Consider the following 27,241-nt stretch of genomic DNA (forward strand, 5'->3'; position numbering starts at 1 on the left):
TATCCACAAGAAGTGCTAGACAAAAAAGATGCAAGAAAATAGAAACAAAACAAAGTCGCACTTCCTCTCTCAATCTATATGTTCCCTCTCCCACTTGTACCACCACGAAAGCAAGCAGGCTACATCAGTTTTCTGCCATATTGAGGTGAAAAGAAGTTTTGTTAATGAGGCTTCTGTGCGGAAGCCGAAACGTTTTTTTTTCTTTTTCATTAAAATTTTAATTCCATGGTCAGTGCCCGCTTTTTTTTTTTACAAGTAGAACTTTGGATAAAATAATCAACCACGCTAGTGTTATCGCAAGGCAGAGCGCTGCTAAGGCCGCTTCGGATATATTATTCTGTCTCGAGCTAGTTACCCAACCAGCTGTTTTTCGGTTATCCCAAAGCTGCATGCAAAGAGAACCGCTTTTGACAGCGCTAAGCAGACTGGGTTATCATTTGTTGTTGCAAAAATGATAGTGATAATCAGCATAGGCCTGCTCTGGCACTCTGTCCCTTTGATTGTCATCTCTTCGTTGCCGTATAGGATATGAAAACAATCGTTAAAATAATCGTATGTATATGACGGATGGAGAGCGTGCAGTGGCCATACTCTTCTAGCACATCACGAGGTTCGGCAAATCTGACCTCGAACATGTGTGAGAGGCTGAAAACGTACCTGTGCGCACACACGTTGTTTTATACTCAGTATATAGGTTCAATGATCGTTTCAGATACTTGATTTTTCAAATGATGTTAGTACAAACAAAGTTAACGCGACTTGTGAATAGGACACTTGCTTTCACTCCTACGTATAGTCTCGCGAAGAACGAATTGCGTTCAAGGACCAGAGTCCTTTCATTCATCAGAAACTAAATTGTTTTTAAAGACGCCTAAATAGCAAAGAGAGATGTCACGGTGCAAAATGGGTTGTGAGCCATCACGTGTAGTTAGGGACATATTATAGTTCAAGCTGCGCTGCATTGCAAAGCCCACAGGGAACCATTATTCTCCGTGACGCATCGTTGCTCTCTTTGTTTTTTTTTGTTTTTTTTTGCACGAACGCGCATTTGCTGTGAACCGCTTTCCGACAGTGAAGTCTGGCTTCCATGGCTTCTCTTCAAAACCCTACTCAGAATATTCTATTTCCACCATGGTTGACTCAGGCCACATCAACCTTAGACCCACAGAACGTGGCTATATATATCGAATCAGCAGTCATGTGAGCCACCAGTGCGACTGGGGCTAATGGGCTTGATTATTACTATAGCCGTAATTGTTTAATGCCTCTCCATTAATTCTATAGTTAACCAACTATTGTTTCGTCGGAAAAAAAAATAACATATTGCTAAATAAAGCCTGGCGCCAGAGGTTTATAGTGTGGCGTCATTGCCTCCTGCCTGCGTTCCGCACTCTTTGTCTTGTTGCAGTGAAACCATCCATGGTGCGCATCCGTTCCAAGCAGCGCCCTTTGGCAGCTGGCCTGCCAGCAGAAATCGAGTGCGAAGCTGCCGGCTCCCGTCCTGCACCTGTGATCACATGGTGGTGCGGGAAAGCCAAGATATCCGCCGACAATATAAAGGTCCGTTTACGCGTTACACTATAGTGTCTGTTCTAGTGTTGCGTCCCTCTTCCTGCTTCTTTCCATTGAGGCTTATGAACTCTCTGCCAAACGTTGGCAAATTTTATCATGCCTACTCAAAGGAAAGAAAGAAAGAAAATCACCGCCCAAGCACTCAGTACTTTGCATGTCACTGGGTTAATCCCGGTGGTTAAATAAACGATAGCTTGGTAGGCTGCTGGATCCTCGGTGCGCAGTTGCTGCTTGCGCTCGGCTGCACGAGCCTGTTATTGTGCCCGGGCTGCAGCATCGGCATGGCGTAGACAAGCTCATTCCCGGTTCTGCTCGCAGCTTTGCTGATCGAAAGCTGCCTACTCCTCAGGGGTACGTATGACGCGTGGCCTGTCCATTTCGGAGCCGGGGAGAAACTGCTGCGCGCGCGTTTGGCTGCGACGGAGAGCAACGACGTCGCTACTGGCGTAGCCAATCGCGCGCCTCTCTTTCTCTTTTCTTTTTTCGCGCATGCACATGGGGTTGCGCCGGAGGAGTTTTCGGCGTACAGGCGACAGACGGACGGACGGAGAGACGAATCCGCAAGCCATATACAGCTTCGCTCTAGAAAGAGACAGATAAGAGAGAGAGCAAGGACAGGAAAGGAAGGAAGGTCAACCAGACGAGCACACGGTTTGCTACCCTACATTGGGGATGAGGGAAAGGGCAGTAGAAAGAGGAAAAGAGGGTAGAGTGACCACTGAGTACGTGTGTGAGGACGCACAGGGACAATGTAAGCGGCCTGTTAAGCCGGTGCACTTCAAGTAGTGTACTAGTGCACGAATCGCTTTTCGTGCCATTGACGGCTGTGGCCACCAACCGAGTATCTTTGACTCGGAGAACGGTCTCGAGTCCAATCGGTTTAAAGTTCTCCGCAGAGGGGAACGTTGTACGTCACAGCGAGGGCAGGTACACCATAGGTGCTCGATGGTCGCCTCGCACCTACAGGAGTCGCACATTGGGCCGTCGGCAATTCCCATACAATCGTATGGGCATCGCATTCGTGAATGCCACTTCCAGCCACAAGCGGCACAGCAAGGTTGTTTCGCCGTGGGAAAGACTAGAGGGCAGTTGTAGCTGTAGCATGGGGTCCAACTTATGTGATCGGCAATTGAAGGCACTTGAACTCCAGAAATCTTGTGACTGTTTGCATGCAAGCAGGCGAAGGTCTCTGGCAGCGTCCGACGTCACCAAAGGTATTGGACGCGTCTGAGCGTCTTCGTGGGCAGACCGGGCAGCCCTGTCAGCAAAGTCGTTGCCGACGATGCCACAGTGAGCAGGAATTAACTGAAAGATTATGTTGTGCCCTGTTTCCAGAGCATGATGTTGTACTTCCCTGCTGTCGGATATCGTCTATTCGTAAGTTCTGTGATGTGATGCAGACTTGATTCTGTGAAGAGCTGCCTTAGAGTCACCAAATACGACCCATTTCTCTGTCGGCTCTTCGGTGACGTACGTCATAACGGCATGGAGAGCTGGAAGTTCTGCCGACGTAGATGTAACCAGGTTTGATAACTTGAATTTAACTATAACCTGCTTAGCTCCTTAGCTGGAACGACGAATGCGGCAGTTGAGCTCGTGGGTGAGATCGAACCGTCGGTTTATATAGGAATGCAGTCATGATATGTCTGGTGCAGTAATGGGAGCGGGAGATGCTTCAGAGCCGGCGATGGCTGAGTGGCTTTTGTGATTCCGGGAATAGCAAAATTCACTTCAGGTTCTCGCAGTCACCACAGGGGAGATGAAGATAGAGAGATATGAAGAGGAAAGGCAGGAAGGTTAGCCAGATATTAGTCTCCGCTTTGCTACCCTACAGTGCGGTCGGGATATAGGGGTTATAAAGAGGCCAGAGAGGAAAGGATTGAAAAAATGCACACACAGAGACACACACACGAAGGGCGTTCCAGTTAGAGACACAAACAAAGGCCGGTAGATAGCAAGAAGCGCCGTAGCGCTTGCACGGCCTTCTTCTGTGACGTTAGGTCCAGTCGATGGTGTAGAATTCCTTCTTCCGATAGTGGTCGACCGTCCACCTGATTGAGTTCATGGCGAAGGGATTCGCTCTGTGGAATGTAGTGCGGGCAGTCACGCAAGATATGGCCAATCGATTATTCATGGCCGCAGTGGTCATAGGTTGTGGTGTTGGCCATCCTTATGCGGAACGCATAGGCTTTGGTAAAAGCAACGCCCAACCACAGTCGATACAAAAGCCTCCACGGTGAAGATGGCTTGGCCGCCGGTGCATAAGATATCGGTATGCACTTCTTGATGAGCGCTATTATTCTTGAAAAGGTCGTCTGAGGTCTCTCGGCTGGTAGGGAGGTCAAGTGATGGTCGAGGGTTCTTGACCGATGGCGAATGTGCGCTCTGAGAGAGTCGACAGCTACGTGTGTCTGGATCATATGGATGGCAATTGTTGCTGCTGTTGACGTGCGCCGAGGCAGCCCGAAACGCGTGCGTAGGGTTTGACTTTGTATGCTCTCCAAAGCGCGAGTGTTCATCTTGCATGTATTTGACAAAACTGGTAGACTGTAACGTAGGAGTCCGAGGAATAGTACCATGTACAGCTACAACCTAGAATTGACTGGTGTACCCCAGTTTTTGCCGCAGAGAAATTTGAAGACTTGAGAAATTGCAACTAACTTGGTGTAAGGACCTACAAAAACTGGGGCACAAAAACCACCTAACAGAAGACAACCTGAGCTACATTTACTTACAAACATAGCGTCGATGAGGGACATGTCATCTGCTAAGAATTAGGGGCTGGCAAGAGCCAAGGCCCACTTCTACTCGACAGTTACAGGGTATCGATCACTTACGAACCTCGTGTGGTCTTACACCTCCACACTCACTTCGTTCACTCAGCCACTCTGTTTGACTGAACTCGGGCTGTGTTGACCTGACTCAGTGTATATCCAATAATTCGAGGCAAGGAGCTGAATGATCGTACTACTTAACCGAGTAAAGCCTCACATTTAGCATTGCAGCTATATATGATTAGTGGTCTGCAAGTTTTCTGTTTATTTGCGATTGCTTGAAATGGTATGCTCGCACACCGACAGAGGTCTACGAACGCGGATCCATATCGACTTCCTCAGGTGGTGTCTCCCCAGCACTGGCCTAGTCGGCCCATTCACAATATGAGATTCGATAAATCGTATGACATTTCTTTTTTGTCAAATGAAAAATTCACTTACTACACTCAAAATTCACTCGTGTAGAGCGCATTTGTTTAATGAACTTTCTTTACTTTAGGGCCATAAATGGTGCAAGTATCAAAAATATCAAACAAAATCTCTTCTTAAAACAAGAATTTACGCCGAAATTAGATATGAGAATGCTCCAATGTGTTCATACACACATAAGTGCTGCACACAAAGTTCTAACCCTAATTTGTTATTGTGTAATACGTAGGTGATGCCCATCGGAAATCGCGTTTTCTCGGTGGCCACGTACACACCCAGAAGAGAGGACAACGGAAAACGACTCCGATGTGTGGCCGAAAACCCCGGCATTGCAGGAAGTTTCCTCGAAGCCTCGTACAGCCTTGACGTGCACTGTAAGTGTAGTTCTACTAAGCACATCCCCGATTATGTTTTTTTTTTTTACCCGCCGTGGTTGCTCAGTTGCTGTGGTGTTAGGCTGCTGAGCACGAGGTCACGGCCCGTCCACGGCGGCCGCATTTCGATGGGGGCAAATTGCGAAAACACCTGTGTACTTAGATTTATGTGCACGTTAAAGAACCCCAGGTGATCCAAATTTCCGGAGTCCTCCACTAAGGCGTGACTCATAATCAGAAAATGGTTTTGGAACGTAAAACCCCATAATTTCATTTTTTTAATTCTGTTTTTCATCTCATGCCATTGCCAAAAGTCATCATCATCCAATTGAAAAGTCATGCAGTGCTTTCTCAACAACTGCTCCACTAGAAAACCAAACAGTGAAAATATGGTGCCTTCTCAGAGCGATACCGTTTTCAGGAAGCCTCTAGCCACAAGATTCCCGCCGCAAAGGGCACGCACCATGCAATACTTTTAACTACCCATCGTTTATGCAACTTTCAGTGGGGAACTCAAGAGAAGTGAATAACAAGCTTACGATCTAGCACAGGTCTACCGGAGATGACGCGAACACTATAAGCTCCGGTGTTGTCCCCGTATATCTCTACGCCCCGCTTTTGAGAGCTTTGAATACCCGAGTGTTAGTGTCTAAGCGATGCCACCAAAGCAGTCGACGTTTTCCGTTGTGAACGGAAGCTTGTTTTGTTGCCGAATTTATGCTTCATATTTTGTGCGTGAAAGAAAATTTTTTTTTTCCGTGTGTAATCGCTTGAGTAATATACGCTGTGGGGATGATTCAGCTATAGTTTAAACTTAAGAAGAGCTCAGAAAAGAAACGGTCTAGAATGAGAGGGCGCGCTTGTCCTGCCTTTAATGTTTGTGTGTTCTCATTTTCCGATGTCTAAGTTTGTACGCATGTAGTGTTCACGGAATGAAACGCGATAGCCGCAGTGTGTTGCCGCGGGTATACGCAGGTGCTCGTGGAATCAAGGTGTTGCATCGTGGTATACTACGAGGGTGACAGCGTTTTTGAGAGCAGGATTAGTGCTTCCGGTCACTAGCGAGCGGGTGTGTGGTTCGCTACACACCCAACTGGTGCGGCTGTTGCGACTGCGCCACTGTCGCATTTTAATTCGTGAGTGCTGGTGGCGCTGGTGTGTTGTAGCTACAGGCTGATTTAGCCTGGCGATGGAGGCTGGCAGTTGCCCCGCCTGAGGGTCTCTTTCATTGCCACTGGGGTGTTCACCATCTGTGGAACAGTTCAGTGTCTCTTCGAAATGTGAACAGAAGGCGCGAACCTATAGGCGCGGAAGGGCTATAGCAGATCTTTCCGGAAATGCCAGGTGTTGAAGACACGCATGTGGGATGCCTCCTCTTTCTAAGTTCTCAAGTACCGCGTCCCTTTCACTTCGGTAGCTCGGACACGACCACAGAAAGTGTTCGATGTCTTCTGTCTCCTGCCTAATTGCACCAAGTACACAGCAGGGAGTCGGTACGTCGCATCTTGAGTAGCCACGCAGGGGTATTGAGTTATGTACGTAACTAATTACCCTTTTTCTCCGGCACGGCGCAGACAAACCTATTGTAACTCTTCAGCTGGGAAAGAGACTGCGGCTCGAGGAGATCTTCGAGGGGCAAGACGTGTATTTGGAGTGCAGCATCGACGCAAATCCGCGCGTGAGCGAAGTCGTGTGGCGCTTCGAAGACAGCCACGAGGTCCACTCGAACCCGGCGGCCAAGGTGATTACGAGCAACCAGTCGCTCGTCTTCCAGGCTATCCAACGCCTGAACGCCGGGCGCTACACTTGCGTCGCCGCCAACAGCGAAGGCGAGTCGGTCAGCAACGAGCTCCATCTAAGGGTGCAGTGTAAGTGACTTCTATCTCTCCTATGTTCTTCGTGTATCAATGTCACATTGGAGATCAGATTTCCTTCGCTTATATTCATTTATAGTGTGCGACCTATGGTGCGGGCCCTGCCTTTTCACTGAAAAAGCGTAAAGGTGTTGTATGGTCTGAACGCACCTCTTGTCTATCTGTGCTTGCTACAACGTCTAACGCCTCTCTCCCCGGACAAATTTAAACCTTCTGGACTTGAGACCGTTCTTTTAGTCAAAGATACTCGGACCGTGGCCACATCCGTCACTGGTACAAAAAGTGATTCGTGCAGTACTTGAAGTGCACCGGTTTGAGAAACTGCCTATCATGCTCCTGTGCATCCTCCCACGTGCACTCAGTGCTCACTGTCTTTCTCTTTTCCTCTTTCTATTTACCCTTTGTCTTAACCACAGTGTACTGTAGTAAACCGTACGCTCGTCTGGTTGACCTTTCCTCTCCTTGACTTCTCTATCTCCCTCTCTAAAGGTACTGAAAGGCAAACGGATGATGTATCTCATACGTTCCTTTCCACTGCCCAGTGATTTCAGTCTAGCAGGATAACGGCCGCTGCATGCTGCATGATTACACATACACATTTGTGAAGCTTGATATAATATTTAAGTATACTTTAAGGCTTCACGTTAACCAAAACAGGGGTATAAACTCGGCGCCTCATTGTAGTCTTATAACACAAAGTGCAACGTGTCACTGTAGCGGAGCCTGCATTCTTTAAGCCACGATGTCTTCCTGCCCGCTATGTATCTCCATGATATAAATGGCTGAGTGAGAAAATAAATGTGGCGGTAATTGTGCTCTCTCACAAGTCGCTTTTCACATGCCGTGCCACTCGACAAGCTGTTTCAGCGGCTTTGGCGTTATGGTGCCGCAGCTCTTACCTACGGCGTAAGCTCCGTTGTTGCTTTTCAACGTTTAACCATTTGAATAAATGAATCAACCTAACTGACCACGTTTGCTCAGCCAGCCTATGCGCCTTGATGAGCATGGGCTGTCAAAATTAACAGAACTTACTCGGACGTGCTCAATAAATATATTGTTAACTTACTCAGACTCACGAAGAAAAGTGAGCATTTACGTGAACTAGCCCCAGCCTATGGCGTGTCTGATATGTCGGTAACAAACAGACCTCGCCTAGCTCACCAGTACTCAAACTCCAGAAAATCAGTCTCAGGTAGGCGCAGAAAGACACGCGTACGATTACACACCAGGGTTCACATACTCTGACGCATTTCGTTACGGTTATGATTAACGCTTACCTGATTTGTTTGCTTAATTTTTTTTCTCGCTCCCTCTTCTCACAGACTCTCCGGTGTGCTCCATTCGGCAACGGGTAGTGTACCCGGCGGCGGCGCACGAGATGCTGCAGGTGTCGTGCGAGGTGGACGCACACCCATCGGCCGTCAGCTTCCAGTGGGCCTTCAATGGCAGCCTGCGCAACCACGAGCTTCAAAGCTTCGTGTCCGAGGGCAGCCACAGCGTGGCGTCCTACGTGCCGCGTGACAGATCCGACTACGGCATACTCCTGTGCTGGGCCACCAACAAGATTGGCCGGCAGAAGGAGCCTTGCCGCTTCCAGATCGTCCAGATTGGTCAGTAAATTTCTCTGCTACACTCTCTCTCCAGCTGCAGACCTTAAACCATCTTTTAAAGCGAAGCTGTCTTGCCGAGTTCGAGGCACCTTTAATGAGAAAGCGTTATATACCCCATAAAGAGGTGAATCCGGCGTCCGGTTTTATCATACGTAGGTGCGAAAAACCCACCTGACGAAGTGATGACGTCACGTTCCCAGGTGCCGGACCTGCTGCGGCTCGCCCTGCGAAATCCCACGCTGAACAGCCACGGCGTTGGACCTGGCTCACCCCCAAATTTTGATTAAGGTGGAATAAAATGGATTAAGAAGGACTACGGTAGAATACAGGGAATTAAGACTGGTACAAATGCGAGCAAAGTGAATTAAGGCTTAGTTCCAACTTAAGGCTGTAACTTAAGTCTTAATGCTTTTGCATTCAAATCACGTAAGGATATTTAAATGACTGTCATTTTTTTGTGGGTATCTCACCTCTAATGTCGAACGCGCTTAACGGGATGGTGACGCCATATGGGAACGGTGCTGCTAGGAAGTTTACGAGTTTACGGTTTCAAGCATTGAGCAACTTCATACAATAATTACTAGAGGAAACTGCGGCGCTAGTGTCTATGGGAGGTGCACGTAGGGAATTCAGTCACCATGGAAATGATGCATATTACATGGGTTTACCTGATCTTTGTTCGTTTGGCTTCAAACGGCTTTGTGACTTTGTAAACTTAACATTTTCAACAAAGTACGACGTTATAAATAAATAAATAAGCAATAACAAAATTCTCCGACGGCAGAATTCGAACACAGGATCTCTAGCGACATAAGCCCGATATCGAAACCACTGAGCAACGGACGTATAGGAATCGACAAGCGGCATAGAGTGCCCTTTCTCACAGGCAAGCCAGTGCGCTGAGATGCTTGGCGTGTTTTGATTTGCACTTGCACTAGAAGAAACCAGCGCATCAGAAACACCATGAGTGCAACACGACATTATGGATGCCTATTGAAAGCTTAAAGAAATCATATAGCACACATGTAAGTATATGATATGCTGCACGTAGATATGTTGGTATAATATCTAGCCTGCCTATAAGTTACTGCAAACAAAATTACTTCTATATCATGCTTCTCTTTAGCACTAAAATTTATAACTCGAAAACCACACTTCCTATGCACACACATGGTTCATGAACCACTACCACCAAGAATGCTTCGCTTTACGTAGAAGTCAACTAGAGTTTTGAATCTGCCTTTCTTTATCGCTGCATCTGCTATATTCTACCGCTAGATAATGGATAATGTACGTGGTTTATTGCAAAAAGCACCGGTGGTTGGGCGGCTGGAGGCCAATACGGGACACAGGAGCAAGGACACCGACAAGGCGTTAAGGCCTTTCCTATGGGTGGTGTCGAAACCCACACCCCAGCAATGGCTCCATTTGGTTGCCTGGGACCCAGAGACAAACACAACCATTAACCAACTGGAACGAATACAAGAACGCGCCGCCCGGTTCATTACTGCCAATTATGATTTCACTCAGAGCTCATCACAAATACGTGTTAACTTGGGATGGCCACTTCTCGAAAACCGACGGAAATATTTGCGACTTAAACTTTTCTTCAATATTTACACAGGCAAGACTGGTTTGTGCAGGGACACATACATAAAGAACCCAAGCTACATATCACCTAGAACAGATCATCCGCTAAAGGTACAAGAGTACAAATGCCGTATCAACCTATATAAGCATTCCTTCTTTCCAAAAACGGTACATGATTGGAATAAACTGCCGCTCGAAATTGTTACAGCAACGCCATCTGTGTTCGAAACCTTGTTGTCGAAACATTTATATCTTTAGTTCTGAAATGTGTTTCGCTTCGGACAGAATAGGACATTAACCTTTCCTGTCCGCGGCCTTTTGCCTTACTCGCTGTTCTTTTTTTTCATTACTTTATTATAATTATAATTATAATTATTATAATAATATCATTGCGTCGTATTATGTACTAAAGTGTATATATATTGTATTTCATAATAACCTTTGGTGTAATGTTGTGTTAAGTACTGTGTTTTCAATATCAATATTTTGTTGTATTGTGTATTAGATGTATCCTTTTGTAACATCAATCATCTGCATTTCCATCATTTGTATATTGCTTCCCCCTACCCTAATGCCCAAGATTGGGCGCTGTAGGTATGTAAGTAAATAAGTAAATAAATCGCCACAAATCTCAAAGGATGGGCGTTTGCGGGTTGTGTTTGTGGAATCGGAAACGTGTCAAGACCGCGATGCTTCAGACGACGCCTATTTTTTGCCTATCTTGTCTTCGCGCTGTTTTGCACAATATGCACCAACCAGTCCAAGTGTGTATGATCCTATACGGTTTGCTTCGTATGTGGTTTCCCACTCTTTCTTTTTAAATATTCTTACTCTCTTCCGCACGTGCAAGCAAAACTGTCTCTGGTTAACCGTCTTGACTTCATATGCATCCTTTCGCTCAATCTTTCGTCCCTGTACAAGACAAAGCATTTGGTCGACAAAGGGGCTAGTGGAATTAGGCAATACGACACCAGCGCTGTGGCGTGATATTCTCGTAGCCCCTTTGAGGAACTGGCTGTAGCTGTCCCTGGGACTTGTGGATCAAAGGTTGTCGTCAAATATAAGCTTGATCATAGAAAACAAAAAGGTATCAGGTGAACAAAGGTATTTGAGCCACCGGTGTTATGTGTGTCTATGAAGTGTTATTGAACGACATGAACGAAGCGACTGCATCAGCAAAAAAAAAAAAAAAAAAAAAAAAAAAAAAAAAAACAAGAGGGCTATCACGGTCGATGTTGGCGTTCCTTGTTCTCCAACTTTCTTTGTTATACAGGACGGCAGGGAATAATAATAATAATAATAATAAACTATGCAGAAGTGAAAGTACATTTTATTAAAACCTCATTTACGTCCCACGAGAATTATGCATTGCGACGGCTGGACGATCGGCCGTTGCCTGTGCAGGTGCTACTTGAAGACCTTCGTCATCGCTCGTCGGCCCACAATGCTGTGAAGGCACTTTTGTCTTTCTTGAGGGCGACTGGCCCATGTGATCGCCTTTCACTCCTTCAGGCCCTCCGCGTGCGTGCTCGAGCTCACTGCGGCTTTCCTCCCCCTCCCCTACCTCTCTCTATCTTATCTTTCTATTCCTTCTTTCCCGTCCTGCAGAGTTGGGTAGCCAACCGCACGTATTTCTGGTTAACATCCCTTCCTTCTCTCTTTACCTCCTCCTCCTCCTATGGCGGTCTCCTGGTTGAAGCATTTCCTGTTTTGATGCACGAATGCGTGTGCATCTGCTTTTCTACTTAACAGCACCTAAAGAAAAGGCGGGTTAAAATAAATTATCCTACTCGCAGTACATGCTTTTTTTACTATTCTTTTTTCAGCAGCTGCCATGTGCGCTGATTTATTCGATGCTCTTCGATTGTCCGTATTCATTACAGTGTTCAGTCGCTCGATCGCGATGTTTGGTGTCCTGAGACCGTGTTTACTGTCGCTAATTGAATTTACTTTTCGAATGTCCTTAACGTTACCGGAGTCGATGTCAGCACGCGTCTGGTGTTCGTCATTCTTTCCTCCACTGACGCACGTAACTCACGTTGTTATTCTAGCGTCGTTTTCGCAACAGGGCGTGATCGCCAAGTGCTATTGCTTGTTCCTCGCCTTTCTGGGTCACAGTAATGATTTCTGCCATTTCTATGAAAACAAAGCGCAAAGGGAAAATAGGCCGGCACGTGTGTATCTGACAGGCGTGGCTCAGTCTCCCACAGCAATCAGCAAATGTGGAGAAAAGAAAAGAAGAGATGGCAAAACATACGAGGAGCTGCGATTGCTCATCAAAGACACCAAACGTTTCTTCCAGGCGTTACGCCTCCGCAACCTTTGTTACGATATTACGAAATTAAAAAACATGTTCCACAAGACGCCGCCATATTCGTTGACATTTAAGAGGAAATAAAAGATCTGAGATTTTTGTTTCAGAATAGGAAAATTACAAAGCACATGACCTTTTCCGACGTTCGATAGTTTTGTGACTTGCGGTCCTTTCAAATTCTTCTCTTGCATATTTTTTTTCGGATGTAATTCAAATAGATGAACAAATAGACGAACCTTTTGCAACGAGCACGAAGGACACGTCGCAGTCTATACACACTGAGGCTCTGCGGTTCCTCGTTCACTCTGAACAAAAAAAAATATGGGCAAACCAATTGAACGATGATGCCTTGCTTACGCGTTACTGACGCACCGATAGGTGTCAATCAGCACGGACTCGAAAAGTCGAAAGTGCAAGAAGTGCAAAACAAGTGTGCCGCAATTTTTGGCTTCTGCACGCATTTCTCCTGCTTTTCTGCACCTAGCGTACGCTTGTCTCTCAATCTTTCGCGTTGTCGCACTCCTCGCACAAGAACGTTCAACTTCTTTTTACCGACCTCTTTCTCACTTATTTGCCTAACTATGTAGATATTTTTCGGCTGATTTTCGATTTGGGTTCACGCAGGTTCCAGAAATATCGGTGTGGGTTCAGAGTCGGTAAATACATTGGTGCGGGCACGAATTTCGGAGCGGGTTCAGTTTAGATTGGACACACTGATCATATGTGGACACGTGAGAAAATGCATTGTAAGTTGACAGCTGTGGGCTCGGGAGCGTGTCGACTTCTGTGGCCAAATACGCGCCAATGAGCGTTTACACTACTGGCTCCAGAAGCCAGTGCAAGTTGCGAAAGGTATCTACTGACTTTACAGACGGTTAAATTGGTGGCCATTTCAATAATAGCCAAAGCACATAGCTTGATACCATGCCTGATGATGTCACAAATTATGAAGAGGTCGGTGCATAATAAGTCGATCCGTATGTGCGCTTCAGGTCCGCCCAAGGCTCCCTACAACTGCACGCTGAGCAACCAGACGGAGGACGCATTCCTGGCGGAATGCCTGGAAGACGCGAGCGACGGCGGTGGATTGCACCAGCTGTACAGCCTCGAAGTGCACGACGTCTCGTGCCACCGATTGCTGGCCAACCTGAGCGCAGAGAGGCCCGCCTTCTGGGTGCAGGATGTGCCCGCAGGTCTGAGCTACGTGCTCGTGCTGTACGCCGTCAACGAGGTGGGACGCTCGCAGCCAGTGCTTCTGCGCGCCGAGACGCCCTACCGATACTGGGACGGCACATTGCATCACGGTACGTAAAGCGCATTGGGAGCGAGGATCTATGGACCAAAGAGCTTACTATATTGTTATGCTTTGCCGAATCTTTCACGTATCTGTCGTTTCGCCATTTCTTTTTAAATCCTCATGAGCGCTACTCTCTTCAAGAGGTTGACCATGTTAATCAACGAAATACAAGCTGTTAATGCAACCGCTGAAAGAATCGCACACGTAACGGATTGCTGCGAGCCCACCGACAGCTGTTCTCAAGTATTTGGTACTATCAGAGTGAATATTTCGAGAACGTCTTCGAACAATTTAAACCCACGACAAAACCGTGTTCTGATTGCATTGCGTGGCTACCCTCTTTGCACGTAGGGTAACTATAAAGTCTTCTCAAAAGCTCAGCGTCCTTGCAAAAAATATGCTTTGGTTAGCAGCGGTGAAAGCGATTGTGCAGGACGTCCATTATTTTGGAGGCGTAGGTGCTTTTATTGGCACACATTCGATCGCACCAGTAGTATGGTGCAGTAGTCGCCTTACTCTCACAACGAAGCATCTACTACTGTTGAGAGTCAAGAAGTGGCAGTTTTCAAAGAGTGGGCACAGGGAAGAGCTTTCTCCACTTTGTTTCTTTTGAACTCTTGCTTTGTTTGAGTTTGCTAATTTTCTGGTTTGCAGGGGGTGACTGGAGCAGCTGCGAGCCAAGCAACTCACTCGCCGTCATCCTTATCACTGTCACGTTCTCTGCGATTTTCTTCCTCTTGTTGTTCGTAACTCTGGCTCGCTGTCGTACGAAAAAGCAGCGATTAAAAGCGAACACTGGTAAGCCGTCTGCCCTTTTGCTTTACTGCCTATAATCTCAAACGTTGCTTTGTTAGGTTTAATTCTAGTTAATATACCTAGAAGATCACCTTCGCCGCAATGCTCCGCTGCCCTCAGTTATACAGGAGGTCTGTATACATGAAATGGCAAGTAGCTTTGAGCAGGTCAAACGAAGTCCCCTAGAGTGCGATGCTGAGTGTGCTTTTTCCCATTTACCAGAAAATTAGTGAAGTGCGAACTAAAAAGTGGCCAAGGTGTACTGGCTTATTGTCAACGTGGCGAACGTTTTCACTTTGATGCCGTGTAGAATCGACTCTCCGATTGCTGATAGGATTATGACGGTTTCTTCGAACTGTCAGCTTGCTGATCGTTCGTGTAAGCGCTACCTAGTGTGTTTAGTCACTGTGAATTAGACTGCAGGCGTGACCGCTCCTGGGCAGCTGTGCCACTTAGAGGAAAATTACAAAAACTTGGTGTCAAGTATCGCAAGGGAATAAGTGGACTAAGTGACAAAGTGGATTCAAGCTAGAAGGTATATGGCAACATGTTTGAAAGGAACAGGACAAAAGGCGGATTAGGCTAAGGGCAAAGACCAAATGGTAATTTTTATTGTCTTCTTGGCCCTTGTTGTTTTTTCCTACCTATAATCTTGATAGCTGGCCCTATCCGTTTTCTTTTTCACAATTCGGGTAAGTTACACTCATTAAAGCACAGACATACACACAGACCACTGACTTCCAGTTGATTTTATACCACCAAGTGATTCGTTTTAAACCACCCACAAGGAAAATTTAAGCCCCTGCGAATATGTGCAGTGTAATCTATTGCTAGTTATTTCTAATATTCTTTTTACCAGTGGAATCTCTGTCATGAAGGAAGATGCGTATCAGAATCAGTTCGACTCAGAGGTCGTTTAAAGGTCAACAAATTTTCAAAATAACAGCGGAAATATCAACACTCAATGCATCCCTCATAAAAGGAACCTGATCATAAAGTACTTGCCAGTCCCATCTTTAGCTATATTCCTTTCACAACACATAAACGGACAGTTGTGTGAACTACGCCATGCAAAGTGGCTGTGCGGATAAAAGGAATGGGAGTTAGAAGGTTTGCTTTCTGGCAAAGCCACTGAGAAATGAACGAAATGTAGGGTTGCAGTATCTTAGTCACATTTCTTTTGTTTAAGTTTTTCTACAGCAAGTTCATCCATTTATGCTGGCTCATCACCTCACGATATCCTTGACATCACCATTATGAGCGTTTCATCCTTGCTCTACGAAGCTATAGGCATGCCGCATTCTTGTGCTGCACTTCAGCCACCATAGCTTATTTCTAGATATCAAATTTCAGTTATTCGGATCTGTACTATCCAGTAGGCTCCTACTTGTAAAGTAAAGCTGTGCTATGCGCACTAACACTTTACCATCTGGCGCACGGTAATTTTACACGTAACATTTATTGGTTCACGGCACACCTTGGTTGATTTGATGACATTCCTGTCAATCCAAATGAATCGGCCAACAGCGTCGCCCGTGAACTTACAGACCGGGCCGCTTTTACATATGGTTTTGATTCTGCTGGATTTGAGAACCTACAGAGAGATGCGCTCATTACATACAATGAAATTACAAAACATTACTACATGGGAAGGCGGGAGTTTTCACCGCCTCACTATAGGCTAAACAGAGTACAATCAGTTACACTTAGGCAATTACAATCACAGTCTTATTATTCGGCTGCAGAAATAAAGGTATGGTATGACATTGCAGACATGAATATTATATACAAATCATGCAAAAAGGAGATATGCACGCTTCAACATATTGTCACGTGGTGGTGACGTTCAAGAACACAGTAGCAATACTGTGAAGAACAAAACTAACTTCATCGGTTGCACCTCCATCGGTTGCTGCTTTTAGTTTTCCGGATATGGGCTGACGGACCGACCCCGGGCTGGGCCAGTGTATGGTCGGCGCTGTGGCGACAGGTAGCGGCCTGGTGACGGCGAACGGGACGGTCGTCGAGGGCTCCACTGAGTAGCGGCGAGGTAGTCGGCGATGTCACGAGGGCGTTCACCTTCCCGAGGGCGCGGTGCGTCGACGGCGAACCCTCGCAATCCCATGTCGCGGTATGGGCATCGGCGGTACACATGGCCGGCTTCTCCGCAGTGATAGCAGAGCGGGCGGTGGTCGGGGGCTCGCCAAATGTCCGTCTTCCTCGCGTAGGTACGCTGGGCGACGGGTGGGCGTGCTGGCGGCGGCGGCGGCGGACGACGGAATTGCGTCGTTGCAGGGCCCTGGCGTGATCGCGGAGGGGGACCTTGACGGCGTGCGACGGCGGCGTATGTCATCGCTTCTGGCTGGGGCTGCCGTAATTGTGGTTGCAGCTCGGGAACTCCAAGCGATCGGTGCACCTCTTCTTTGACGATGTCGGCGATCGAGGCCACTTGGGGCTGCGACGAAGGCAGGACCTTGCGCAGTTCTTCGCGCACAATTGCCCTGATGGTCTCCTGAAGGTCGCCGGAATCCAGTCCTTGGATGGCGTACTGCGGCGTGAGCCCCTGGCGGTTATATTGCCGGGTGCGCATCTCCAGAGTTTTCTCGATCGTCGATGCCTCTGCCGAAAACTCAGCTACGGTCTTCGGCGGGTTACGAATAAGTCCTGCGAAAAGTTCTTGCTTGACGCCCCGCATCAGGAAGCGGACTTTTTTCTCTTCTGACATTTCCGGGTCGGCATGCCGGAAAAGACGGGCCATCTCTTCCGTGAAGATCGCAATCGTCTCGTTTGGCAGCTGCACTCTGGTTTCTAGTAGTGCTTGGGCTCGCTCTTTTCGCACGACGCTTGTAAACGTTTGCAAGAAGCCGCTTCGGAACAGGTCCCACGTCGTTAAAGTGGCTTCTCGATTCTCGAACCAGGTCCTGGCGGCGTCTTCCAGTGCGAAATAGACATGCCGCAGCTTGTCGTCGCTGTCCCAACTGTTAAACCTAGCGACCCTCTCATACGTCTCGAGCCAGGTTTCCGGGTCCTCAAATGTTGATCCGCGGAACGTCGGAGGTTCCCTGGGCTGCTGCAGCACGATGGGGGACGCTGGGGCTGCCATTGGGGTTGCCTTGTCCACAATCTTCTTGGTCTTCTCAGGTAGAAGTCCGTGCTCCGGGGGCAGCTGTTGAAGACGGCGGCTTGCTCGATGCTCCGGGACTACGTTGGTGTTCTCTTTGCGGTTCGGGCTTGGATCACGGCTTGTCGGGGGCGTCCGGTACATGAACGAAAAGCACCTCCACCAGATGTCACGTGGTGGTGACGTTCAAGAACACAGTAGCAATACTGTGAAGAACAAAACTAACTTTTATTGGGCGAACCTGTGCCCACAAAAACAGGCTACACTTATAGCACAACGATAGCGGCGAACACTGTCGGCGATCGTCGAAAATCTGATCAGCGGGTCAAGTGCGTCGGCTTTTATACAGCAGTCATCGAATGTTCCAGACTAATCGCTGGGACCCGCATTCCTTCCACAAAGTTCTACAACATTTGAGTCACGCGATGAAATCTGATAAGACAAGGCTCGGCGACAACAGACAGCGGATAGAAGCATCGATAACTTTCTAGAGACTTCGGATACATGCAGACGCGTCCCGCGCTGTGCGTGGTCGCCCGATCAATATAAGTACACGTGTCAATATGCTCTGGGAGAGTGGGTCGCTCGGCCCTCGCATTTCCCGGAATCGGTTTTTAGGAATGATTAGATCCCACGAACATATCCCTCAAGTCCTGGCTGACCAGTACGCCCGTGATAGGGCTAGGAGGCTTGACCTCCCGGTCCCAAGATGGGACTAGCCAGGCAGGTCGCAACATCTTGTACAGGACCAGAATAAAGTTTTTTTTCTCCTCCTCCTCCTCCTCCTCCTCCTCCTCCTCCATCACTTCGTTCTTTCTAGCAACGTGTTTTAGTTCTATGGGACAACCAACACCATCTTTTCTTTCAGGTGATAAAGTGGTGCAAAACGGAATAACGTGAGTTTCCTTTTCTGTCTCCTTGCGCACACTTTTACCGAGAGACATGTGAGCGTATAAAAGGCTTGAAGGACGGCAGTGATATAAGCAGAGATTATTCCTGTTGACAGAGCCGCGCAAGCATTTCTCTACAATTATCGCGGTCTTGCATGTGCCCGAACCTACCCTTTCTCTGACTATTTCCCCACCATTTCTCTCCATTAAATTCTGTGCCGTCCTCTACTGAGTTTCGCGTACTTTGGAACGCTTTTTTTATGCTGTAGACCACTGATTACCTCCTCTACGCATTGCATGGCTTGTTCAACTGCGCTTCTTTGGCTCACGCGAATTACGTAATAAGCAGAATATCCTGAATATTCGTGTGTTATATATTTATCTATAATGCTGTGTTTCTTTCACTTATCTATGCACTTACAGTATCCGGCTTATTGCATCCACGACCGCCAGTAGTTCTGACAACTTCGATAGCTGATAAATACTCAAGCTACTGACCAGTTTGACGCCTCTGACCAGCTTTTAGAAAGTGGGAACTGTGTGCCCTGTCCCCTCACTATTGTTGTGCAGACAGGGTGTAGAGTGATGAGCCGTGTGCTAAAGATTTATGGGTAACTGCGGAACCTGATTTGAGGAGCGTGAAAAGTCATACCATTACGTTTATTGCTTCCTAGATCTCCTCGCGCTTGCGGTGGATCAGTGGACATGACTACCTTCCACTCTGGTGAAGGCAACGAGCTCCATTCGACAACACTGGAGGCGTCACCAGTCAAGCCGCCGATCCACGCCGACTACATAACAAACGTCAACAATCACACGCCGTACTTCTGCCGCCAGAAGATTGTGGACTTCTGATATCCAGACGTGCTCCAAACGAGCAGTGGAAAGGAGGTACTGCGTGCGACATCGCTTAGCCTCGATGACATTTATTTCGCCGAGAGGCCGCAGCATCATATGAAACAATGTTTCGAAACAATACGCAATGTGAGGAGTAGGTTTACGGCCGTTGGAAAGACAATTTTAACAGAAATAACACTCCACACGTATCGGTAGACCACCTCCGAGCGGGAACTGCTTCCATTAACTGTAGGCCGTTACAGTGATGGTCACGTCATGTCGAGATTGGCGACTAGTTTACTGTCCTCCTTTTCTCAACATGCAGCGCTTGGAGATTTTTGTTTTCACTTTAACACTTCACATTTAGCAAGAATGAGCGGTTGCTCAAAGAAGCAAAAAAAAAAGGAATACACAGAGTTACATAGGGGAGTCACAAAGAATGGATCATTGCTATTTTAATAAGACTAGAATGAATGTCTAAAAAAAATCCGACAGGAAATGATATCTGAAAACCGTCAAATTTCCGCGACTATACAAAGTATTCCGTCGACTATATACAGAAGTTGACTTGCAACAAGAGGACATCTCCTTTTGAAGAAAATGTGTTGCTTGAATCGTCTTTCTAGCGGTGACAGGACTATAGAGCTTCTTCCACCACGACAGCTGTGTACAAACTTCTCGCCAAAAATTTTATGGGAAAATTTTTGTTCAATGTAAGACAACGATTTTAACTTGTTGCTTTCTTAACCCACAAAGAAGGTTTGGTCAAGGTAAGAATAAAGTAACTTTGGTACTTTCTACTGCAACAATTCCAGAGCAATCCATCGTTAACAAAAAAAAAAAAAAAACAGAAAGAAACAGTAAAGAAAGAGAAGATCGGTAATCCAGAACGAGTTTACACATACAAAGTCCTTGAAAGTCGCCTGTGGAGTCAAAGTTTTGCCTCCTGTTTAACTGATTGAAAAAGCTATCAGTACTCGTACATCTTCATGCGCTATCTGGCTTTCAGCGATCTCTTCACTTTCTGCCTGTCATCTTGTATTTAATTCGGTATCTCCCGCATTTAGGAGTTGGTGCTGCATACCTTCTCTCTCTATGTATTTCTTTTTTTTTTTTTGCTGGTCTAACAGAGATTGACATGAACGCTAAGCGCTTGGAGAATACTATTTCAGCCAAATACGTCGCTCATTTGACAAAATCGATTCTTGTACATTCATATTATACACATTTTATCCTTTGAAATATTTTGAGTGTACTTTCCTACCGCATATGGCTACAGCATGATCGAAAAACAAAGCGCACCGAATAAGTATTTATCTTCAGCATATACCCTCAATTAAATTAAGCTTTAGGTGGCAAGAAGCGTAATCCATGCGGCGTTTGCTATTTTGGTAGTGTATGTATGTATTGAAATAACAAGCGCCTCTTTCACCTTATCTCCAGACTAGCTTATCGTGCACGTTAGATCAATGAAAGGACATGCCACTGTCTAGTAAACAGAGGCCCCATGCACACAAAGCCTTTCATTCGTAAACTTTCTTTGCCATAGGTCGAGTGCTTTCGCGAGTAATATGTCCAGAATCAGCAATGGCTCAAACTTTCTCTAATTCTAGTCTAAGAGCTTTCTGTGAATACAAGCGTATATTTTCAAAACAAACGTTCTCATTCGCAGCCATCATCGATGTCCAAGCTGGATACTACTACATAGGGGAACTGTGCGGGAAGCAAGTCTATATGTGTATATAATAGCAGGTAAGTGTAGATCTTTATGTGACAGGGCCAGTCCGCTTGAGCATCATCACAAATAGTAGACAGTTACAGGTACAGGTACTCTTAAAAATTATAATCTACCATTTTTTATGTTTGAAACAATAAAGCGCGCAATTTGATCAGAATCTACATAATGTACGTGCGCGAAATGCCGAGATGCATATTGCCACACCTTGCAGCAGGCGAAGAACGTGACAATATGTAAGCAGCATGCTGTCTGTAATCGTCGAGTGCCTACAGTGTTTTGAGCAGCTGAGCTTACTGCAAAGCGGAAAGGCGTCCAGGCAGTATTATTGACCAGAAAACAAGAACTAAAAATCATAGCTTCACGCATTATGCAGTGTGGCCATCCTACGTTTCGGCCTAAGCGGCTTCCCAGACAGCAGTGTGTCAGCCAAACATTATCCTGTTTTATTGTTGCGTTTTATGAACCGGTATGACGCCTAAAAGACAGGCTTATATTCTGGTGATGGATTGTAGAAATAGGCGGATTTATTAGCCTCGCGATCGATGCTATCAATTGAGCCACCTTAGCCTCCTTTGTAGCGTCACTGCGGTACGTTTTCACAAGTCCATCAAATCAGCGTCTCTTGGAATTGCAATTAAGAAGGCGTGAATGTTTTTTGCGGACTACAAGAAACCTCTGTAAAAGTGAAAGCTGTAGAGCGCTACCATCATTTAAATGGCGTTGAGCGCCAACTATGATTTAGTTTTGGTCTCGCCCATGAACGATAAATTCTTCTTCGCAAAGTTCTTTTACTTTTTTACTTTTACTTAATTGAGTCACTTTGCAGCAAGTGATGATAGTACTGTTCTTTTCTTTGAACCGCATATACAGCCTGAACTATTTCCGCACATGACTGAACCTAATGATAGCGTACGATACACATCTACTAGAAAATGCGGAAATTGTCTGCCTAAAACTGGGCGATATAGGGAGTTGGTTTGCCAAATTCGCCAGGGCACTGCAGATACGTAGCACACTGACTGGGAAAACGTCTATGTATTTGTGTCATTGCGCCTGTTTCAATAGAAGATATGTGGAAGGCAGCGAAAGGTAGGCATTTTTGAACACTTGAACTTGCGCTTGCCAATTTGAGGATGTCAGGTGGTGAGCTCCCCTTGTCGCTTCCCACCTTCTGTTTTATTCAGGAGCCTGAGTCTGTTTGAGGGATGAATTTCGCCCATAGTGCCTGCGGTGCAAAGTCACTGTAGAGTGCTCTTAAATGTAGCTGTCACAGAACGAAATCGAAACTCTAGTTCTGGCAGAAAGACGAAAGGAAAGGAGAAAGGCGGGGAAGTACACAAGAACAGAAAATCTGGTTTAGCGCCTACATTGATAGAAGGGGACAGGGGAGCAAGAGAAATAAGTCTGAAGAGAAAAATTCTGAGAGAGACATCGAACACATGCACGCAACCGCATGCCGTCGCAGTCACCGCACACGAACACAGCACCCGATCACAATGGACATCTTGATGGTTTTGTTGTCCAATTAATGTTTGTTGTTGTAGGTTTGTCGACCTTAAAGAATTGTAGCGACGCCTTCGTCGCCGTCTGCTGCGGGGATTTGGGGTGTTTGGGAAGATGTAGAGCACCGTATGGTGTAGCTGTTTGCTGGGTGCCGTTATGCACTGCACCACTGCAACTTTCCGCATTCACTGCTCACCCAGTGAACGTTGTATTCTTCCGTAATATTACGTGTTAACATTCTTGTTTATGAAGTGATATATAGAGATTTCCACTTCAATCTGTCCGTCTCCCTCTTCAGTACGGCTAACGTCAAATAAAGGTAACGCTGCAGCGGAGAACTGATTAGCACAGGTGGTTGATGACCCGAGAAGCAAAATTCCGGTACGCGGCGCTCTTGTTTCCGTGCACACCGGTATCTCAAGTGCCAGATGATTCCCGTTTGAAGAGCGGGCGCCTGGTACTCTCGTTCTCTGCGTGATAGGGAACAACCGCGTCGCGTGCTTCAATTTATCTGCTCTTGTCATCGATCACCTGTGCTAAACTTCTTCCGCTGCAGCTGCACCTGAATATGTGGGTGTATTCTGTATAAATCACATTATGGACTCTCTTTGAAGCCAGTCCTCCTGCGTTAGTGCAAAAGTGACAAAAAAACAGGCGCTAGGTACAGTTGCCTTTCCTTTCCAGTCAATCAAACGAAACCCAGTGTATCGAGAACCAATAAGAACGGAGCGGGAGCTAATAATTCTCGTTATAATTGAGCGGCAACAAGTGGTAAGAACCTGTGAAATTGAACAGCGCATACACTTGGAGCCCCTGTGCATTCGCGTGCTGTTAAATTGTTATTTCAAGTGTAAAGACAGGAAAGAAACCTCACTGTGGTTTTCAGTGTCGAGCGTTTAATTTCACCTATTTATGAAAGTAAGCATGCATCGTACATAATCAATAGTTATTACATAACAGACGAATTGAAAACTGCAGAATACCACTCCAGTGTTGTCCTTGGCAAAACATTCACGCTACTTGAGGGCTTCGTTTACGTTAAGGTGGTATATTAGTTGCCCTATATCTGAAGCAATTAAAGTTATCGAACGACTGTTTTAGACAATGTTATTTTTGTATGCACATGTATGTGTGAAGGCATTTTAACCCAATACAATACTCCCAATACAATAGAAAAGTTTGTTTTCCCCTAAGGGCAATATGAGCAAGGTGAAACAAGCAACATACGTCAGGATGTAGAGTGAGTAACGAAGGTAAGAAATTGGGCTGGCGACTTAATGTTTTTCGCTATGTCTTTTTACCCCCAGGTTCGAGTTTTTTTTCGAATGATGTGACCAGAAAAAAAGAAAGAAATGCGGAAGTGGGCATCCTGAGCTACTGGAATGTCAGCAAGACGCACAGGGTCCTACGCTTCCAGCAATGTGTCGCTCTTGCGACGCCCGAGCATCTCTGACTGCGCAGACCGTTCGCCTCAAGTGCCTTCTCCAAAAGAGAGTCCGGCAACAATGGACGTTCTTTGTTCGAGAATGATGCTCGTGGGAATCGAAGCCAGCGCTTTGCGCGCTCAACTCGACACACGTGACCACTGTACGACTTAGGAGACAACGGATTCGGCCCGTTGCCGCCACGCTATGGTGGACGTTATCATGCACGAGTGATTTCGAAAAAAAAAATACAGTGGTCTAGTCAAGACCGGTTGTCGAAGAAAATTTTTGATACGCAAGAGGAAGCATTTCCTGTTTCGTTTTTCTCGACAGAAAAGGGGGAAAAAAACAAGGGCACAAGTGGTCACGTTTCCAGCGATGGGGAGACGTCAAGGATATTACCCTACTTCCCAACGTTATATCGGACCATCACCAACGATTCCCGTTTAGGCACTATTCTGCTAGAACCCGAAACATGCCTGTTGAGGAAAACCGCGGTTAAGAAGGAACATGGCGGGGAGCCTTTGTGAAACTAGGACTCGATGCAGGCGATTAAGCAAGTTACCGCAGTGTGTGAAGCCAAACAAGACAAGAGCTACTTTACGTTCTTTCAGTGTCAAGAATACACAATGCTGACACTGTTTTGCGTGTATGGAGAGCGTGCGCAAAAACCGCGAGAACGCAAATATTAGTAACAAATTATTTTCGAACAGCAGGCGTGCACGTGAAGTATGCGTTCGCTCGCCCTGGCCGTCGCGTTCGCTTTAAGTCGCGTGTGTGCTATTGCGAGATCAACACGTATTGCGGAGGCTGCAATTTGGAGTTTCCAAAGGCAATTAATTTGGCGAGCTTCATCATCTACACATTGTTGAGGCGTCTTCTGCACTGTCTTTCGTTTCCGCTTGGAAGAAAGGAACTCCTCCCCGACGTGTCAACGAACGTCACGAAACCTGCAGAGACGAAAAAAAAAAAAGAAAAAAAAAAGCTACGTCAACTAAATGCACGGTACTGGAACCGCCGTCAACTACGCGCGTGTGCCTGTGTGTGGTTGGAGCCCTGTGAGAACTGCCTTTCTTGCGACGCCTCGTGCCACTCGTTTGTGCATTGTGTGTTCGTGTGCATGTATTGTGTGAGCAGCCCTGTCCACTTAAAGAGACACCGGAGCTTCTTCAAACAAGGTTAAAACTACTTCATTTACAATATTACGCTGCATGAAGAACTAGAGTTTATGGACTCATTGCCGTGAGGCACGTTCAAGCATGAATCTCAGCGTCCAGACGAAAACAAAGGTGCATTTATCCGCTGTGGACTGCATACGAAGGTTGCTCCAGCTCCTAAGTTCGGAATGTATATAGTGTATATAAAGACTGTTCTTTTCTCATTTTTACGCTTTCTGCTGTTCATCGCACGCAGCAAGGTGCCATCGCATCAAGCGCTTCAGAGTCTTCTACAGAGAGGTGGGTGTGCCACTGTATATATTTGTGGCGACGATCGTTCTGCAAAAGAAATGTAAATAAATAAAAAAATATTATTGCGGAGTATCAAATGTATTGAGCCAAAGATGAGATTATTTTTTGGGCATCCAAGCAGACACGTTGTGCCCAATACAACAATTACGAGAATGCAAATGCATGCCTGCACATTTTTATGAGGAAATAATTGATTGCCGACAAAGCAAGGCACTTCACATCAAGGACGCCGGAAACGTATATAGCAGTGCTCTCGACACAATGCAATAGAAGTCGAATGAGAGAGCATTCATTGACTGCTTGATTAATTGATGTCATTGACCCAAAGCAAGATAACAGATAGTCTACTACACATGCCGCGTAGGAGAACACCAGATGTATTTCAACTACCACGCCTGCTTTAATGACCCCCACCCCTCCAACCCTCTCTGAATACAGATCTCATTAGTTTCACATTTCGCCGCATTAAAATACGCTAAAGAAATATGGTACCTGCTACGATGCATGTTGGTCTTACTTCGTTTCTTTTTTCGAACAAGACGAAAGCGCACATGTGGCTCAAATGAAAAAATAAATTGAGATACAAAGGAGAGGGTACGAGAAGATTTAGAAACACTGGTTCGAAAGATACTTGACCCCAATCATATAACGATCACGAAAAAAACAAAAAGAGAAGTAAATACGAAGTGGGCAATCGGACCACTCCGACAAATGTCCGTTTTACTACCCAACAAAATGAATAAAGATCACGAAACCAGACAGCAGGAACTCTGCTCGCTCGAGAGAAAATGCATGCCATAATTACAGACGGTTGCTCAGGCCGGCTCACTTAAAAAGGCCTGATTGGGAACAAATTGCTTTTTTGCCGGTGGCCCATGTGGTCATGATCTACGAATTTTAGTTACTGGAGACGTTTTGCATCTATCCCGCTTAGCGCATTATATAGAGAGAGGAGCTAGACTACGTGGCATTCACAACACTCGCGCACTTTGACAGCCAATTCAACCAGGAAAGAATAAGTACTCAAAAACTCCACTTCTACTAATAGCCGGTGTAGCAATGCTGCATCGCAGAAGGAGACAATTGTTCGCCCTTATAACTGCAGCAGAGTCTAGAGCACGCAAGCGACTAGTAGATACGTGGTAGGAGAATGTTGTGCCATTGTATGAGCGAAAATATTAGGTTCAGAAAACGACTGAGAGGTAATAAGCGGGGCCAGAAGTCCACAAAGGTGGCAACAGGAAAGAAAGGACATTGAGCAAGAGCTTGAATATGTTGTGTGGTACTTTCTGTTGTCAATAAAACATGTTTTTGTCAGTATTCTGCTGACATCCATAATTCCCGAGAAGTTATTGCTAGCATTGAAGAAGAATGTGCAACAAAGCCTCCATCTTTGAATAGCCGGCTGCCAGTTACTTGGACAATCGCCTCAGTGTTTAACAAGTAGGCCGGTAATATTTCACGAGTGTCATTGAATATCAATCCCACACATAGAGATGACTGTGGCAAACAGTGAAATAAAAATTATTTGTACGTTCTCATTTCAAGTGCAGAAAAGTGTAAACGTAGGCTGCATTCAAGCCGGCTTCCCCAAAATCCCAAATTTATTCCTCGAGCGAGAATAAAGAAG

The 27,241-nt window shown here is 46.2% G+C and overlaps 1 protein-coding gene across 1 annotated transcript in view; it reads left to right on the forward strand.

Moving 5' to 3' along the window:
* LOC126542630 (neural cell adhesion molecule 1-like) overlaps positions 1-25,523 on the forward strand; it is a 165,698-nt gene extending 140,175 nt beyond the window's left edge. Inside the window, exons 5-14 of the mRNA XM_055077214.2 lie at positions 1,409-1,560; positions 5,005-5,149; positions 6,724-7,017; positions 8,346-8,633; positions 13,530-13,841; positions 14,489-14,632; positions 18,619-18,646; positions 19,315-19,531; positions 21,150-21,229; positions 24,026-25,523. Coding sequence (XP_054933189.1) covers positions 1,409-1,560; positions 5,005-5,149; positions 6,724-7,017; positions 8,346-8,633; positions 13,530-13,841; positions 14,489-14,632; positions 18,619-18,646; positions 19,315-19,495 — 1,544 coding nt within the window. The 3' untranslated portion in view covers positions 19,496-19,531; positions 21,150-21,229; positions 24,026-25,523. The remainder of the gene's footprint in view (positions 1-1,408; positions 1,561-5,004; positions 5,150-6,723; positions 7,018-8,345; positions 8,634-13,529; positions 13,842-14,488; positions 14,633-18,618; positions 18,647-19,314; positions 19,532-21,149; positions 21,230-24,025) is intronic.
* The last annotated feature ends 1,718 nt before the right edge of the window (positions 25,524-27,241 follow it).

This window comes from Dermacentor andersoni, chromosome 2 (assembly GCF_023375885.2).
Source record: "Dermacentor andersoni chromosome 2, qqDerAnde1_hic_scaffold, whole genome shotgun sequence".
Lineage (NCBI taxonomy): Eukaryota > Metazoa > Arthropoda > Arachnida > Ixodida > Ixodidae > Dermacentor > Dermacentor andersoni.